The sequence below is a fragment of the Alosa pseudoharengus genome, unplaced genomic scaffold (genome assembly GCF_046254945.1).
Source record: "Alosa pseudoharengus isolate Yale_2024_CS ecotype anadromous, Long Island Sound unplaced genomic scaffold, YU_APseudo_1.1 YU_APseudo_1.1_scf_7, whole genome shotgun sequence".
Lineage (NCBI taxonomy): Eukaryota > Metazoa > Chordata > Actinopteri > Clupeiformes > Clupeidae > Alosa > Alosa pseudoharengus.
The window spans coordinates 4229621-4247120 of record NW_027468859.1 but is presented as its reverse complement, the minus strand read 5'-3'; the positions used below and the strand labels follow the sequence as shown (position 1 = coordinate 4247120).

At 44.5% G+C, this 17500-nt stretch overlaps 1 protein-coding gene across 1 annotated transcript in view; it reads left to right on the top strand.

Annotated features, from left to right (window-relative positions):
* Positions 1–12203, top strand: part of LOC143110288 (glutamate receptor ionotropic, kainate 2-like) — a 64687-nt gene extending 52484 nt beyond the window's left edge. The window contains exons 13-16 of the mRNA XM_076273175.1: positions 989–1206; positions 1358–1583; positions 10996–11246; positions 12039–12203. Of these exons, the coding sequence (XP_076129290.1) occupies positions 989–1206; positions 1358–1583; positions 10996–11246; positions 12039–12203 (860 nt within the window). The remainder of the gene's footprint in view (positions 1–988; positions 1207–1357; positions 1584–10995; positions 11247–12038) is intronic.
* The last annotated feature ends 5297 nt before the right edge of the window (positions 12204–17500 follow it).

Genomic DNA, 17500 nt, shown 5'->3' with positions numbered 1-17500 from the left:
TTCTCACGTCTCTTGCACCCTCCCTCTTTCTCACTCCTCATTTTCCTGCATCCTCCTCTTTATCTCTCTCTCTCTCTCTCTCTCCTCTGTCTCTTTATCTCTCTCTCTCTCTCTCTCTCTCTCTCTCTCTCTCACCTCTGTCTCTCTCTCTCTCTCTCTCTCTCCTCTGGCTCTCTCTCTCTGTCTCTCTCTCTCTCTCTCTCCCTCCTTCTCACTCTTCTGTCTGCCTGTCAACCCGCCTCTGTGTTTTCTCCTCTTTCACTGTCTCTTCTCTCTCATCACTCTCTCACCCCCCCCTCCTGACCTCTCTTTCTCTTGCCCCTGTCCTCTTCCTTCTCACCCTCTCTCTCTTTCTCTTGCCCCTGTCCTCTTCCTTCTCACCCTCTCTCTCTTTCTCTTGCCCCTGTCCTCTTCCTTCTCACCCTCTCTCTCTTTCTCTTGCCCCTGTCCTCTTCCTTCTCACCCTCTCTCTCATTTTCTCCTACTCTCTCTTTCTCCATCCCTCTCTCTCTCTTTCTCCATCCCTCTCATTATCCTACTCCCTCTCTCTTTCTCCATCCCTCTCTCTCATTCTCCTACTCCTTCTCTTGTTCCCCAACCCTCTCTCTCTTTCTCCTACCCTCTCTCTCTTTCTCCATCCCTCTCTCTCTTTCTCCTGCCCTTTTTTTGCTCCTTCTCCATCCATCTCTCCCTGTTTATCCTTCTTTCTCTCTCCACCTCTGTCTGTGTCATTCCTTTCCTGTCTTCCAACCTCTCTCCTTACATTTTTCTTTTTCTCTCCCTCCCTCCCTCTATCTTTCTCTCCATCTCTCTTTCAATTCAATTCAATTCAAGAAAGCTTTATTGGCATGAACATTTCAATAACATTATTGCCAAAGCTCAATTACATGTACACAAAAATCTCTCTCTCTCTCTCTCTCTCTCTCTCTCTCTCTCTCTCTCTCTCTCTCTCTCTCTCTCTCTCTCTCTCTCTCTGTCCCTCTCTCAGGTTCGGAGCTGATGCCTAAGGCCCTGTCCACGCGGATTGTTGGCGGGATCTGGTGGTTCTTCACCCTCATCATCATCTCGTCATACACAGCCAATCTGGCCGCCTTCCTGACCGTGGAGCGCATGGAGTCGCCCATCGACTCGGCCGACGACCTCGCCAAGCAGACTAAGATCCTCTACGGCCTGGTGGAGGGAGGGGCCACCATGACCTTCTTTAAGGTGCCTGTGTGTGGATGTGTGTGTGTGTTATGTGTGTGTGTGTACCTGTGTGTGAGTACTGTAAGTGTGTGTATCCAGCCTGTGCGAGTGTGATTGTGGGATTTGTTTTTTTGTTTGTTTTTGTGCTTAATGCCCCTCCCCCTCCCCGCAGAAGACGAAGATCTCCACCTATGATAAGATGTGGGAGTTCATGAACAGCCGGCGGCAGTCGGTGGTGGTGAAGAGCGTGGACGAGGGCATCCACCGCGTGCTCACCTCGGACTACGCCTTCCTCATGGAGTCCACCACTATCGAGTTCGTCACGCAGCGCAACTGCAACCTCACGCAGATAGGGGGCCTCATTGACTCTAAGGCCTACGGAGTCGGCACGCCCATGGGTGAGTAATGTGTGTGTTTGTGTGTGTGTCTCCTCTCCTCTAGTCTCCTCCTCTCCTCTCCACTAGTCTCCTCCTCTCCTCTCCTCTCCTCTCCTCTCCTCTCCTCTCCTCTCCTCTCCTCTCCTCTCCTCTAGTCTCCTCCTCTCCACTAGTCTCCTCCTCTCCTCTCTTCTCCTCTCCTCTCCTCTCCTCTAGTCTCCTCCTCTCCTCTCCTCTCCTCCTCTCCTCTACTCTCTTCTCCTCTCCTCTCCTCTCCTCTCCTCTCCACTAGTCTCCTCCTCTCCTCTCCTCTAGTCTTCTCCTCTCCACTAGTCTCCTCCTCTCCTCTCCTCTCCTCTCTTCTCCTCTCCTCTCCTCTCCTCTAGTCTCCTCCTCTCCTCTCCTCTCCTCTCCTCTCTTCTAGTCTCCTCCTCTCCTCTCCTCTTCTAGTCTCCTCCTTTTCTCTCCTCTCCTCTCCTCTCCTCTAGTCTTCTCCTCTCCTCTCCTCCCCTCTCCTCTAGTCTACTCTCCTCTCATCAGCTCTTTTTATCTTCTGTGATTCTTAGCACTCTGGGTGACTTTCGATCTTGCTAATTATTTTATGTGAGTTCACATATAACTGAAGCTGTGGGTCTCTCTCTCTCTCTCTCTCTCTCTCTCTCTCTCTCTCTCTCTCTCTCTCTCTCTCTCTCTCTCTCTCTCTCTCTGTATGTGTGTGTGTGTGTGTGTGTGTGTGTGTGTGACTGTGTGTATGTGTGTGTGTGAAAAATAACCCATTAGAGTGATTTAGGTTTGTTTGTACAATTTGTTGTGACAGTGGTGTGCACTGTCCCATCGTGTGTGTGTGTGTGTGTGTGTGTGTGTGTGTGTGTGTGTGTGTGTGTGTGTGTGTGTGTGTGTGGGTGGGTGGGTGTGTATAATCCACTGTTTGTATGATATGGTGAGCTTTCCCCTGCAGTGTGATTATCACATGGAAACAGATGAGCTTCCTCTGTCAATTACTGTTGTGACAATATTAAAAACTACACCAGAAGTGCTGAAATATATTCCCATGCCTGCCAAGTTAATCACACACACACACACACACACACACACGCACACACTTCCCACTGGGGAAATTAAAGAGTCACTGAGTATTTACCCAATATCTTCTTAAAACAATTTACTAACCAGGACCTGCTACCATTCAGTGTCGTGAAATCCATATGATGGATTACATGTAAAGCACTTGACTCGCCATATTCAGGCAACCTCATCATCATTAGAACATATGAAGAAGTAATTGGCAAAAAAAACCCAGATAGTTCCATTTTTATGACTATTCAAATTTCTTAATATGTATGTCCGGTAATATCAATCAAACGGCAGATTGGTAGTTTTTTTTTAGACATTTTTACTTTATTAGGTGAAAATCAATTAATCTGATAAAAATCACTCAGCACACAGCAGACCCTCAAGTTCCATTTCCCCCGGCAACAAACAGACCAGGAACCTTTGCTTTCCTGACCTTTCTGGTCATTCTTTATTCTCCCCAGAGTTCCGCTCCAAATTTCTCTGAGCTTAAGGTGATGTCATATCTTCACAGGATGTACCCAAATATGGCGTTCCTAGCTCTTTGCCTCTATTATACCTTCCATTTTTTTCCAGTTACATCATGATATAGCAAAAACAACTAAATGTCAAACATAAGAATAAATTCCATTCCTGAATCCAATATAACCAAATTCTACATTTTAACCTAAATGGTAAATAAAACAATATTGTCACTAGGTCAGAAGGTTTGTAAATAATAATTTGTTGTAAGTCCTCTTAATAAGACATTTTATTATCAACAGATCAAAGTCTATCATACATCAGGAATTGTACAGCCTATTCCATCACATTACTATCAATAATGCTTTCTGCAAGTGCTGCATTTCTTCTATCAGATATGTCTTAATAAATCATATTACCAGCGCTCATGCACGGGGCCATGAGAACAGAAGATGTGTTGTGGCAGTGGCTCAGAGTCTGGGTCCCTGAGGCTTCGGACTGCAGGCTGTCAGTTACGCTTGTGTCAGTCAGCTGGGGGCCGGGCTGACTGGACTGACATGCGTTCCATCTGTGTCCAGCTCTCTGTGCTTTTGAAAAACTCGCTTTAATTGCTGTCTTTTGTCATGGCGGGTTGATTTGCTTCTGTCTAAAACGTTGCCTATACCTTAGCCCGATAGCATGTGAAGACATGCATGCAAACATACACACACACACACACACACACACACACATACACACCTATTCAGATATATACACAAGAAGACATGCATGCAAACATACACACACACACACACACACACACACACACACACACACACACACACACACACACTTGTGTCGCCTCAGCACCTCAGGGATCTAATCCTTTGTAATATCAGCCTCTACTTCCCTCAGTACATTAATCCATTAATACCCTGGCAGTGGTGACTGTGCATGTCTTTGAACGTGTGTGTGTGTGTGTGTGTGTGTGTGTGTGTGTGTGTGTGTTAGTGTGTGTGTGTGTGTGTGTGTGTGTGTGAATGCCGTGCTCATATCTAAGAATGTTGTTGTGTTTAAGATAGCTATCTCAGCAGGCTAGCAGGCTGGATGAATGAGACGTCTGTCCTATCAGATGCCACAGCTGTCTGTTATATCTCAGAAATGTACAGAAAAAGGTTCTTAATTCTCAATACTTTTCACAGTGGACCTTCCCTGTCTGGCGGTGACCACATATTCTTTCTTCTTTTGGCATCCAGGTCTTTCTATGTCTACCAGTTTCCACTGCAAGGGTGTGGTCATTGAGCCTGTTCTTGGTCAGGATTTGCTGCCAAATTATAATCTCTTTTTAGGGTTAGATAGAATTTCATTCTTCTTAGGCTTGCAGTTTGGTTTCTCTGTGGCTCAGTCTTCTCTTAACCTGACTCCGCCTAGCTCCACTCCTCCATCTGGGATCGATCTATTGGAGTGGTGCTTCAGAAGGCTGGGCCTTATTAAAAAATCCTTGCATAAGATTGGATAATCCACTTGTCCGTCATCTATTGACGTGCTACTTCAACCACTCACATCGAAGCCAACCCGTGTCGCTTCTACGCTACGTCACATCTATGAAACTCCCGCCCTGTGTCCTGATTGGCTCTACCATACAATCTCGTGCTGAAATCACTCTCAACGGAACCGATCCCAGATGGATGTAAGTGGAGCTAGGCGGAACGAAATTCATCTGGCGAGTCAGGTTAGTCTTCTCTTGCTTGTTGAGGATTTTATTGACACAAAATTCTGAGGGAAAACAGATTAGTGGAAGAGTGCATATTCTACATGTAAATGAAGAATGTCTCTCCATTCTAGGAGATGATTTCCATTAACATTAGTTTGGCTTGCTTTCATCTGGTGAAATAAACTGATTATTTTCAATGGAATGTCAATGCTTTTCAAGTGGTATAAAGGGGTTTATAATTCAAAGTACTGGTATCTCTCTCCCTCTCTCTCTCTCTCTCTCTCTCCCTCTCTCTCTCTCTCTCTCTCTCTCTATTCCTCTTTCTCCTCCCCTTGTTCTCTGCCCCCCCTCTCTCCCTCTCTCCTCTCTCTCTCTCTCTCCCTCTCTCTCTCCTCCCTTCTCCTTCTCTAGTGAAGGCCATTAACAGTAATCTCCAGGCTGCTACGTTCTCCTTCATAAATCATTTGAAGTGAAATATGAATTGCTGCCCCTTTGAGGACCAAGACACTTACAACATACACACTTGCACACACAGTCACACACACACACACACACACACACACACACACACACACACACACACACACACACACACACACACACACACACAATACACAGTGTGTGATTTTTGCAGGCACTTGAGAGGAGATCATGGAAATGAGAAACAATTAATGTAAGAGTGAGAAACCAGCCCATGTACTCCACACCTTCATCTCCTCTCTTCCTTTCATATCTTCTCCTCCCTCATCTCCTCTCTTCCCTTCATCTCTTCTCCTCCTTCATCTCCTCTCTTCCCTTCATCTCTTCTCCTCCTTCATCTCCTCTCTTCCCTTCATCTCTTCTCCTCCTTCATCTCCTCTTCCCTTCATCTCTTCTCCTCCCTTCATCTCCTCTTCCCTTCATCTCTTCTGATCCTCCATCTCCTCTCTTCACCTCATCCCTTCTCCACCACTTTTTCTCTAGACTTCTGTCATGAAGAGGTTCATCCCTCGCTCCTGTCTCTGCTCTTTCCCCTTTTCTTCCTCTTCTCTCGGCCCATCTGTCTGCCCATCTCTCCACCTCCAATAGTCGTCTCCCTCTCTCACTCCTTCTAATCAGTCTTTCACTCTCTTTCTCTTCTCTTTCACCTTTTCTTTATTTCCCATAACCCTCCCTCTCCCTCCCTCGTTCTCTGCTGGTTGTTCCGATATCGTTCCGGCCGTATTGTGGGCCTGCGGGCCGGCGCTTTGCCGTAATCGCGTTAGAACGCGGGCACGGCTGGAGAGTGTTACAAGCAAACGCGCCCCACAAGGACTCTAATCTCTTTAGCGCAGCTGAGCGGAGGATGAGCACAGCACCCCCTGAGCCTCTCCCTTGCTGTTCTCTCTCTCTAGTCCCCTCTATTATCCCCCTCTTTCCCTCTTTCTCTCTGTCACACACCCTCTTTCTATCTCTCTACTCCCTTCTTTTATCCCCTCTCTCCCTCTTTCTCTTTCTCACTCTATCCCCCTCTTTTATCCCCTCTCTCCCTCTTTCTCTTTCTCACTCTATCCCCCTCTTTTATCCTGTCTCTCTCGCTCTCTCTCTTTTTTTCTCTTTTTCCCTCTTTCTCTCCCTCTCTCTGTCACATGCCCTCTATATCCCTCTATTCCCTTTCTCTATATCCCTCTATTCCCTTTCTCTATATCCCTCTATTCCCTCTTTCTCTCCCTCTCTCTGTCACACTCCCTCTCTCTTTCTCTCCAGTTCTCTCTTTCTAACCCTCTCTCTTACTTTCTCTCCCTCTCTCTGTCACATGCCCTCTATATCCCGCTATTCCCTTTCTCTATATCCCTCTATTCCCTCTTTCTCTCCCTCTCTCTGTCACACTCCCTCTCTCTTTCTCTCCAGTTCTCTCTTTCTAACCCTCTCTCTTACTTTCTCTCTCTCTCTCTCTGTCACATGGCCTCTCTTTGTCCATCCATTTCTCTATCTTTCTCTTTCTTCCCCCTCCTTCTTTCTGTCACTCTCCCTCTCTCTTTCTCTCTCCCCCCCTCTCTCTCTTCGTACATCACAGTGGGATACACATCCCTTCTTCGCTTTGCCTTTTCTTCTTCCTCCTCCTCCTCCTCCTCCTCCTCTGTCGCCTCACAAGCCATTAGCTCGCTCTTTGATCTTCCTCCGAGTTCCGCAGCCGCACACTGATCCTCTGCATAAAACAGGTTCATAAAACACACACACACACACACACACACACACACACACACACACACACACTGAACACACACTCACACACTGAACACACACACACACACACACACACACACACACACACACACACACACTCACACACTGAACACACACACACACACACACATACACACACACACACACACACACACACACACACACTCACTCCCAGTCTGCATGTGTACTTGGACCTTAGGCCTTATCTCCGTGGCTCAGTTTTTCGCCGCTAGTCCCATGTGACTCCCGTGGCACAGACCCAGCCCACGGTGAGTGCTGAGAGTGTCCATTTGCCGTGCCAGGCTAACACTAGACACAAACGCACACACACACACACACACACACACACACACACACACACACACACACACACACACTCTGCCCCTCTCTGACTAGCTTCTTCAGAGCACAAATCTGTCACCAGGTAGGTAGTCAAATGTGTTGCACAGTACACAAGTTTATAAGATTACTCTAAATAACAGACTGACAGAATGATAAGTAGTTCTCTCTCTCTATTCTCAACCAAAGGTCTGCCATGGCACTACTTGACTGATCAATGACATGTCATAAATACCATGAGGTAGAAGCATTGTAAAACCTTGTAAAGTCCGATTGGTCATAACGTGTCTTTCGCCGCTGGGGGGGTTAAGATGATTCTAAGGGCCCAGCACTGACAGGGGTCAGTGTATGTATTACTATGTATTATCGGGGGGTTCAAAATTATTGTCTATCATAGAGCCCAAATTATCTAGCAGCGCCCCTGCTTCTTGAGTTTCAGTGATTAATAAGAATGTCAGTTTCCTCTCATTGCTAATCCTTAGTGTGAAATGGTCTAAAGGGTTCTAAGGCAAACACAGGGGGACGAATTGGTTCTTTTGGTGGGAACTAGCTCTGGAACAGGAATCGTTCTGATCCCAGATCCTCAGTCTCATTCAGTACTTATTTCAATCTGGATTTCTTCCTTTAAACAAGTCCTTTACTCATGAACTAAATTCATTGTAAGGATTGTGGCAGATGGTGATGGTGTTACAGTAAACTGTTGTGTCCTAACACTGAGTGCTTTGCCAAGTTATTAAAGCTACTGTACACAGAGAATGGGGTCTCTCACACCCAGAACGCATGGTATCACATAGGTAACATTACTGTTTTGTCACGGGTAAGAGCACGTCCCTTTTCATAGGTTTTAGACTAATTTGGTTCTCCCTTTAGCACTAAATGGGCAGCCCGTTTATTGAAAATTGACAAAAATGGGAATTCTTGTATTGTGTTACTTTAACCCTTAAAGGTGTACCGTCACATCGGTGTGATGGGAATGTTGGAAAATTAACGTTCTAAAGAATATCTGGGTTCATTGAATTCAAGATAGAATTTTAGAACCTTCAATTGTTGCGGAATGGAATCTTATGTTAGAATGTTCAAAAACCCACACCTTTAAGGGTTAAATTAGGTTTAGGTCTCATGTGGTGGACTGTGCTCTTTGCTTGTCGCTTTGATTGTTGTCTGTCAGTTCAGTGAGAGTCCACAGAGTGCTGTTACTGGACCAGTGTGCTGGCGCTAGAGGAGCCAGGCTCAGGTGAACCTATTTCAGTGCAGGATTCAGTTTGATTCAGAGCTCAGTTGCATCTCCTTTCCTCCAACTGGTGAGAAGTCATCTTCACTCGCCGTGATGATTGATTGCATATTGAAACACCTTCTTGCAGGTATTTTTATGATCCTGATTGTTTCAATGACCCCATATGTAATGCCTATTTTTATGGGTCACGATTCATTATTAACGATCTTAATTAGTCATTATGGGGGTATAATGAGATCATTAAACCAGTCATTTGATAATACCATTAAAATCTGTCATCCTGACGAGGGCTCCTTTACAAAACTGATCACTTTCATCACTCATGTTTCATGAAGCAGCTCAAAGGCACATGCTGGAGTTGAGTCTCTCAGCCGCTGCTACCCCAGAGTCTCTCTCTCTCTCACACACACACACATGCTGGAGTTAAGTCTCTCTGTTGCTGCTAAAGAATGTTACACTTGCACTCTTTAGAATTTATGTCTAGCAAATATGTACACCAGTAAGCACACACACACATACACACACACACACACAGACACTGCCTCTCCCAAACACACACACACACACACACACACACACACACACACACACACACACACACACACATACACACACACACACACACACACACTGCCTCTCCCAAACACACACACACACACACACACACACACACACACATACACACAACACACACACACACACACACACACATACACACACACACACACACACACACACACACACACACACATTCTGCCTCTCCCAAACACACACAGTGGCAGCATTGTCCTTCTGAACTTTGTGTGTGTGTGCTAAGATTTGTGTTTATGGATAGTTGTCATAAGCTGATATGATTTCATTGTTCATTATAATCTGTCAGTTCAATGAAAGTTCAAACCAATCCCAGTACTGTGTGTGTGTGTGTGTGTGCTTGCATGGGTGTGCACCACACTAATAGAAAGATAGTGTGTGAAAGAGAGCAAGAGAGAGAGAGAGAGAGATTGAATGAGAAACAGACAGAGAGGGAGTGTTTGGATGGTTATGGAAACTGACAGAAGAATGTAATTGTCTATCAGAATACACCCGTCAGGGGTGCAATCTCTCTCTCGATGCTCATTAGTCCTTCATATTTTATTTACTCAAGACATTATGAATCTCCACTTCTTACTCCCATATGTTTCAAGGCCTCTACAAGTCTGTGCCACAGCACACAAGACTAAACTATACAAAAAAGACATGTCCATCCAATACATGTTGGATTTTGCAAATGGTTTATGAAAGATATATAATCGGTAAGTAAAAATATTGTCCCGATCTTCTTTTTGAGGGTTCCCTTTTAAGTCAAGTTAAGTCCAGTTTACTTATGTAGCGCATTTCATATACAGAGGTCATTCAATGTGCTTTACATAAACAAAAGCGAACAGGAGTAGCTGATAAAAGCATAGAAGGGCAATAGTGAAAGAATAGTTTAAAAGGTAAAGAATAAAAAAGAAAACATAAAACACACAAGGTAATAGTGCATAAAAGCATAAAAGGGCAATAGTTTAACAGTGTTTAAAAAGTAATAATTAAAGGACATAAAAAACATGGAATGATTACTCAGTGATAGAGATACTAGTCAAACACCCAGTGAACAGCAGCACTCTATGGAGATTCTTCAAGTAGTCCCAAACTTTCCTCTGACTTGCAGAAGTCGTAGTTTGCAGTCATACCGCATCATTGTCTTTTTGTTTTGAGTCCGTGGATAGACTTACCATACCTTTCCAACATGGATGGGTGCTTTGAATATTTCACTGTCATTTTCAGCGAAGAGTGACGTGAGGAGTTCTTCCTTGTTGACCTCACCTGTCAGGAAGTGAACACTTGTTCCTTTCTCCTCTGTCTTTTACTGTGGCTGGACTTTGGCCACAAAGCTTCTGAAAAGACTTCTCAATTCTTGACATGTCTCTTCTCTGTCTATCTCTGTCTCTCTTTTGTCTATTTTTCCCTTTCTCTGTCTGTTCTGCCCCCCCTTTCAACCACCAATTCTGCCTTCTTTCTCTCTGTCCTCTATCATCCCTTCTCTCTTTCTATTCTCTATCCCCTCTTTCTTTCTGTCCTTTAGCCTCCCTCTCGCTTTCTGTGCTCTATCCTCCCCTCTCTCTTTCTGTCTCTCTGTGCTCTATCCTCCCTCTCTCTCTCTGTCCTCTATCTATGGACTTTATTCCTTCCCCTCTTTAGTCACACTCTTATTTCTCTTCTCTCCTTCCTTCTCTCCCTCCCTCACTTACATCATGAAGGAGAAGAAAACATAGTCCTCCCCTCTTTTTTCTCTCTTCTCTCTATCTCTCTCTCTCTGTCTCTCTCTCTCTCTCTCTCAATCCAGGCAGTACATGATAATGAAGTGAACTTACTCATCCTCTCTGGTTTTGTTCTGTTTGTCCCTGCAGGCTCTCCGTACCGGGACAAGATCACCATAGCCATCCTGCAGCTGCAGGAGGAGGGCAAGCTGCACATGATGAAGGAGAAGTGGTGGCGTGGGAACGGCTGCCCCGAGGAGGACAGCAAGGAGGCCAGCGCCCTGGGCGTGCAGAACATCGGCGGCATCTTCATCGTGCTCGCCGCCGGCCTCGTGCTCTCCGTCTTCGTCGCCGTCGGCGAGGTGCTCTACAAGTCCAAGCAGAATGCCAACGTCGAGAAGGTGAGCTGGAGTTCTGGCGACGAGCCGTCGTGGATTGGCCACCTCCAACCGTGAGGCGTTCTCAAGACACGAAGATGAAGCACGGAATGATTCAACTTTTCAACTTACCTGTTTCAGTGATAGTATATTAGGATGCTTAATGACTATTACGACATGAATATGCTGGTGCATCAATTGTTTTGATAGTGAGATCATAGCTGTGCACAAGGACACTTTGAGATGTGTGTGTGTGTGTGTGTGTGTATGTGTGAAATGTGCTGATGTATGGTCATCTCTGAGTCACAGTGGTCCCTGGACAGGATTAGTATCGGTCCGGCTATAGCTGCACCGATACTGATTCTGATTCTTAAAGGTGTTATATGTGACAATTTTAGTTTTCAACTTTCAAGACTTTGCTTGAAATAGTGACAAAATGAGGAGACGATGGCAGGGTAGAGTGCTGAAGATAACTAGGATCCTTCATATGGCACCTTTAAATCCGACCTTTGTCTTGTTCTCAAAAAGCATGTCCTCTTTTCCTCTTTGTTCTCTCCCCTCCCACACTCCCTTGTCTTCCCACTGTCTCATCACTTGGTGTCCTCTCTCTCTCCCTCCCTCTCTCTCTCTCTTCTTCTCTTCCCCTCTCTTCCTCTCTCTCTCTCTATCACTTCTTCCTTGTCTGTCCTGTCGTGTTCCGTCACCTTGCTGTCTGGTCTTCCACCTCATTCTGCCCCACCATCCTGTCTCCCTCTTCCGTTTCTGTCACTCTACCGTCCTGCCCCCTCCCCCCCCCCCCCCGTGTCTCCTGTCCAGAAGTCCTTCTGCAGCGCCATGGTGGACGAGATCCGCACGTCCCTCAAGTGCCAGCGGCGTCTCAAACAGAAGCCGCAGCCACCTGTCATCGTCAAGACCGAGGAGGTCATCAACATGCACACCTTCAACGACCGACGACTGCCCGGCAAGGAGACCATGGCATGAAGGACGAACCATAATCCTGTCCCACCCCCAACCGATCCCCCCCCAACCACCCACCCAGTCCAGGGCCACACAGTCCTCCACCCCCATAGCAACACCCCCACCTCCTGAACCTACAGTGACCCCTCTGCCCCCCCCTACACGCCTTACCCACATACACACCAACACCATGTAGCCCTCAGCACGCAGGTGATGGTGACGTAGCCAATCAGGCGTCTTTAACCTCCACCTCCAATTGAACCTTGAACCTCCAATCAGGTCTCTTGAGCCTCCACCTTCCATGCAGTAAGTAGCTGATGACCAGTGCCCTGGGCGAGTCCCAAATCACCCACTCGCTCCCTCGCCACCTTGCCCCCCTGCAGAGGAACTGACCGCCTGTTTCCTGTGGAAATGCCGTCGTCTGGGCTTGGATTTACGACCATAGGAGAATGAGGTGGGGGTTGATGGTCCAAATTCAGACGTGTACTCCCCTGGGAAGAAATAATTGAATGTACATTTGCAACGGGTGTAACTGATATTGTAATTGACATTGGGATCTACACCCAATAACATATTGTAGATATTGGGGTCTACACCCAGTATTACATATATTAGGGATATTGGGGTCTACACCCAATATTGAAGATGTTGTGGACACTTGGATCTTGGATATTAAAGATGTGATAGATACTGGGATCTACACCTGATATTGCGGATCTTCTCTAGGTCTGAGCTTCTGTGACACTCCAAAGGATAATGGTAGAATGAACAATTTAGAGATGGAGGCCTTGCAGTTCATCAAGGACTGAGCGTTGTCATGGCAACTCCACGGCGAGTGGCAGCACGTCAATATGATGACACACACTGGCTCGAACATTTCCTGTAGGCGTTGTCTAAACTAACTAAGGCAACTGGTGCCATAGAAACCTGTGATTCAAAGCTGCCTGTAGCTGTTTTTTTGTTGTTGTTTTTTTAAAGGAGGCAGTGAACTGTAAATTACTGACACACACAAACACACTCCTTATGTCCAGACCTCTGTCCTGCCAGAACAGGCAATGGGCCACCGCGCTGCAATGCATCTTGGGACATGGGCAGTGCAGAAATGGAACATGTCTAAATTTAAATGTCTTTTGTTAATCTAATTGCGTTTGCCTTATTTGGCTGATTTGTTAGTAATTGTTTTTGTGTCGCTCAGACTTGTAAGCGTGTTGCTTCTGGATGCCCGTATACTGGGTTCAAAAGAAAAGACTGCATTGGACATAAATATCTGCCAGACCTGACGGCCAACGAGAATGTGTCTGTCCATCACTGTATGTAGACATCAGGCATGGGGAAATGATGTGCTTGTTTTGTTTATTTTATTTCTGTGATGTGAAGGAGTCTCAGCGTCCTTTCTTACTTTTTCAGTCATTTCTTTTCTGGGGGGTTGAGGATTTCTACAGAAGATGACTTTTTTTCTACAAATGCTAATTTTTGTAGTTCTTTCTATTAGTGTGATGCACACCCAGACACACACGCACACACACACACACACACACACACACCTACAGACCTGGACACACTGGGCCTTTAGATAAACATCTGTGGCTCAGTCTACACAGACACAGCTACACGGACACAGAAACACACACACACACACACACACACACACACACACACACACGTGTGATGCACGCACACACAGACACAGAAACACACACACACACACACACACACACACACACACACACACACACACACACACACACACACACACACACACACACACACGTGTGATGCACACACAGACACAGAAACACACACACAGACACACACACACACACACACACACACACACACACACACACACACACACACACACACACACACACACACACCTACAGACCTGGACACAGTGGACCTTTAGTCAGTCTGGTGTTATTGAGATGCAGGCCCCCACTGGTGCTGTAATATCTCTGATTTACGACACTCCATTAGCGTCAGTCTCACACCCTTCACACCTCTCCTCATTACCGCCAGCAAAACAAAGCAGAGTGCATCCATTAAAACCTTTCCTGTGGCTTCCACAGAATATTTTAGGTATCTAATGCTCCAATGGCCCTATTAGTTCACCTTGTTTACACTTACAGCATGGACAATAAAGTAAACAAACAAAGTAAACAAACCAACAATTTTGACAAAGGAATGGGTGTAAGTGTCATACATGTAAATTAACTACCATGAAACGTATCATCTCCATTAAGTTACATTACAAGAATACACAGAGTATGTACACACAAACACACACACACACACACACACACATTCATGTCATATAGATATGAAAACATCACAACATTACATTTTTCTTTTTTAAAAAACTCTTAAGAAATCCTATACAGGTGTGACATTGGGCCGATTTTACCTGTTGGACCACCTGTGTCCAGGTCTTCTCTCATCTCTATGTAGCACTGATAGAACATCAAAAGAACACTGATAGAGAACACTGATAGAACACCAACAGAACACTGACAGAACACTGATAGAACGCTACAGAACACTGATAGAACGTCAACAGAACACTGTTAGGGAAAACTGTACAGTTAGAGGGTGCAGACACTGACCAATCAGAGCAGAGAAAGGAAAGACACATAATCACACAATATTGCACACAGGGAGAATATACATACATACATACATAATTATACATACACACATACATACATACACACAGTACATACATACATATATACATACACACATACATACATACATACATACAAACAAACATACATACATACATATATACATACACACATACATATACAAACAGTACATACAAACATACATACATACATACATACATACTGTACATACACACATACATACATACAAACAGTACATACAAACATACATACATACATACATACATACACACATACATACATACACACATACATACACACATACATACAAACAGTACATACAAACATACATACATACAGGGTTGGGTCAGAAATGTAATCCATTACTGACTACAAATTACATGGCATTTTTTGTAATCAGTAACGTAATCAGTTGGATTACCAAAAACATGTAACGTAATCTGATTACTTTATGATTACTTTTAGATTACTTCAATAAATATGTCCCTTAAGTAAAAGACACCACCACTGAATTGAAAGAATTCTCATTCTATTTTTCTGTTTATTATTTCATTACATCTAAGAAATCTCTTTGCTCTGAGTAAAGCATTCCTGTGTGAATTAACTGATCTTTTCCTCCAAAAATCTTAATGTAGCACCTTGTTTTAGTGTTACCATTTACTTTGAGGTCATCAGGTCCCATTGTCTGAAAAACACCCAAAACTAATACATTTCTATAGCTATTCTTCACTTTGGGGGTGGTGTTTTGGTGGTTGAAATTTTCCCCCCATCCCAAATTTGATCACTTAGTCATCATGGATGTGATCATGGATCACTATTCTCCAAACATGCACAACTCAGCTAAAACCTTTATAAGGGCAGACCTGGACAATGAATTTAGCTTTCGATGGATTTTTTTGACCCAGGGACATGGCCTGAGATTGAATGACACCATGTCCATTTCAATTGTGGGGGTGAGAAAATTATTCCTTTGGGATGTTTTTCAACCAGGGGGACCTGGTGACTTTCTCAAAGTAAACGGTAACACTAAAACAAGAGGCTACATTAAGATTAGGAGGAAAAGATCAGGCAGTGTGCCGAGAGACCTGCCCCAATAGTAAATAAGTTAGTAAGTAAGTATAGATACTCTATTGATCCCGTGAGGGAAATTTGGTCTCCCAATCCACGAATTAGTGAAGCACACAGTGAACACACAGTGAGGTGAAGCACACAACAAGCACACAGTGAGGTGAAGCACACACCAACCCGGAGCAGTGAGCTGTCTGCTACAACGGCGCTTGGGGATCAATGAGGGGTTAGGTGCCTTACTCAAGGGCACTTCAGCTGTGGATGTGGGTGTGCTCAACCACTTCCCCCGCCCACATTTTTTCTACTGGTCGGGGATCGAACCGGCAAGCCTGAAGCTTGACGAATTAAAAGATAGCTAGGCTATCATTAAAAAGTTGCATTGCTTGCATGATAAAATGTAATCAGGTAATCCCCAACAATGTAACTGTAATCTGATTACACAATTTTTTTATTGTAATCTGGGCTGATTATAGTTACTTGATTTTTGTAATCTGATTACGTAATCCAGATTACATGTAATCCGTTACTACCCAACCCTGCATACATATAAGTGAAAGGAAAAACAGGGAGCATAAAGGAGATTGCGTATAGGGTGAAGACAAAATAGGAAATATACAAACTACATATAGAAGTATAGGCCGTGGAGAGGTACTACAGAAGAAAGCAACAGTGCTGTGAAACGCAGAAAACAGACAAAAACATTTTAAAAGCAAGCAGAGGAGAGAATGTAGAAAGCATGAGAGTATGAAAACAGACCTACAAAGTAGACTCTGTGAAGGAATAGGAATAGGATCTATAGGGTCAAGACACAATGCATAAAACATTAAGAGTGCAAACGACATGGAGAACACAGAATTCACACGCAATACAGACAGTGCTGGAATACAGTAGTAGTTATTCACTTGTATGTCAATACTGGTTTAATATTTTACAGTGACGACGTGAGAACATGGAATATCTGATGTCTCTAGGAGTTGGATGAAGCGGCAAGTGATGGTTTTCCAGTCCCACTGTTTTGGATTGGATTTAGCCGCTGGAGGTGGCCTAGGCTCTGGTTGTTTTGTGAAGTGATGGAAGCCCTTGATAATATGGCATCGGAAGGCTCTGTGGTGCCACTGCTATTAGTCATTCTGTTGGGAGATCTCTGGGGCCTGTCTGTTTAAGTGGCTGGAAAAATATTCCAATAAAATAAAAAAATAAATGAAAGGAAACTATGGAAGCGGGTGAAGTCTGACTCCTATTGATGATTTTTGATTGTGTGTGTTTTGCATGCTTACACTAATCTAATTTACAGACAATCCACTAATGAACTTCAGACACACACGCAAAGTCACAAACACACAACTTTGTCTGAAGTGCTTGTTGTTTTAGCACATTTAGCAAAGCTAATAAGGAAAAGATGCAATTAGTGTAACAAATGAACCCGCTTCGGGCCCTGGGTGTTCAGTATGTTAAAGTGGCGCTCAAATCAAATCAAACCAATCTGGGTTTTGCATGCAAACATTATTCAAACATAGGGACACCCACTCATTTTCTTTGCACAGAGACACAAATAAATTCTTGTGAATGCTTGTGTCATTAAATGCATTTAGCTACGGATGAGCGAGG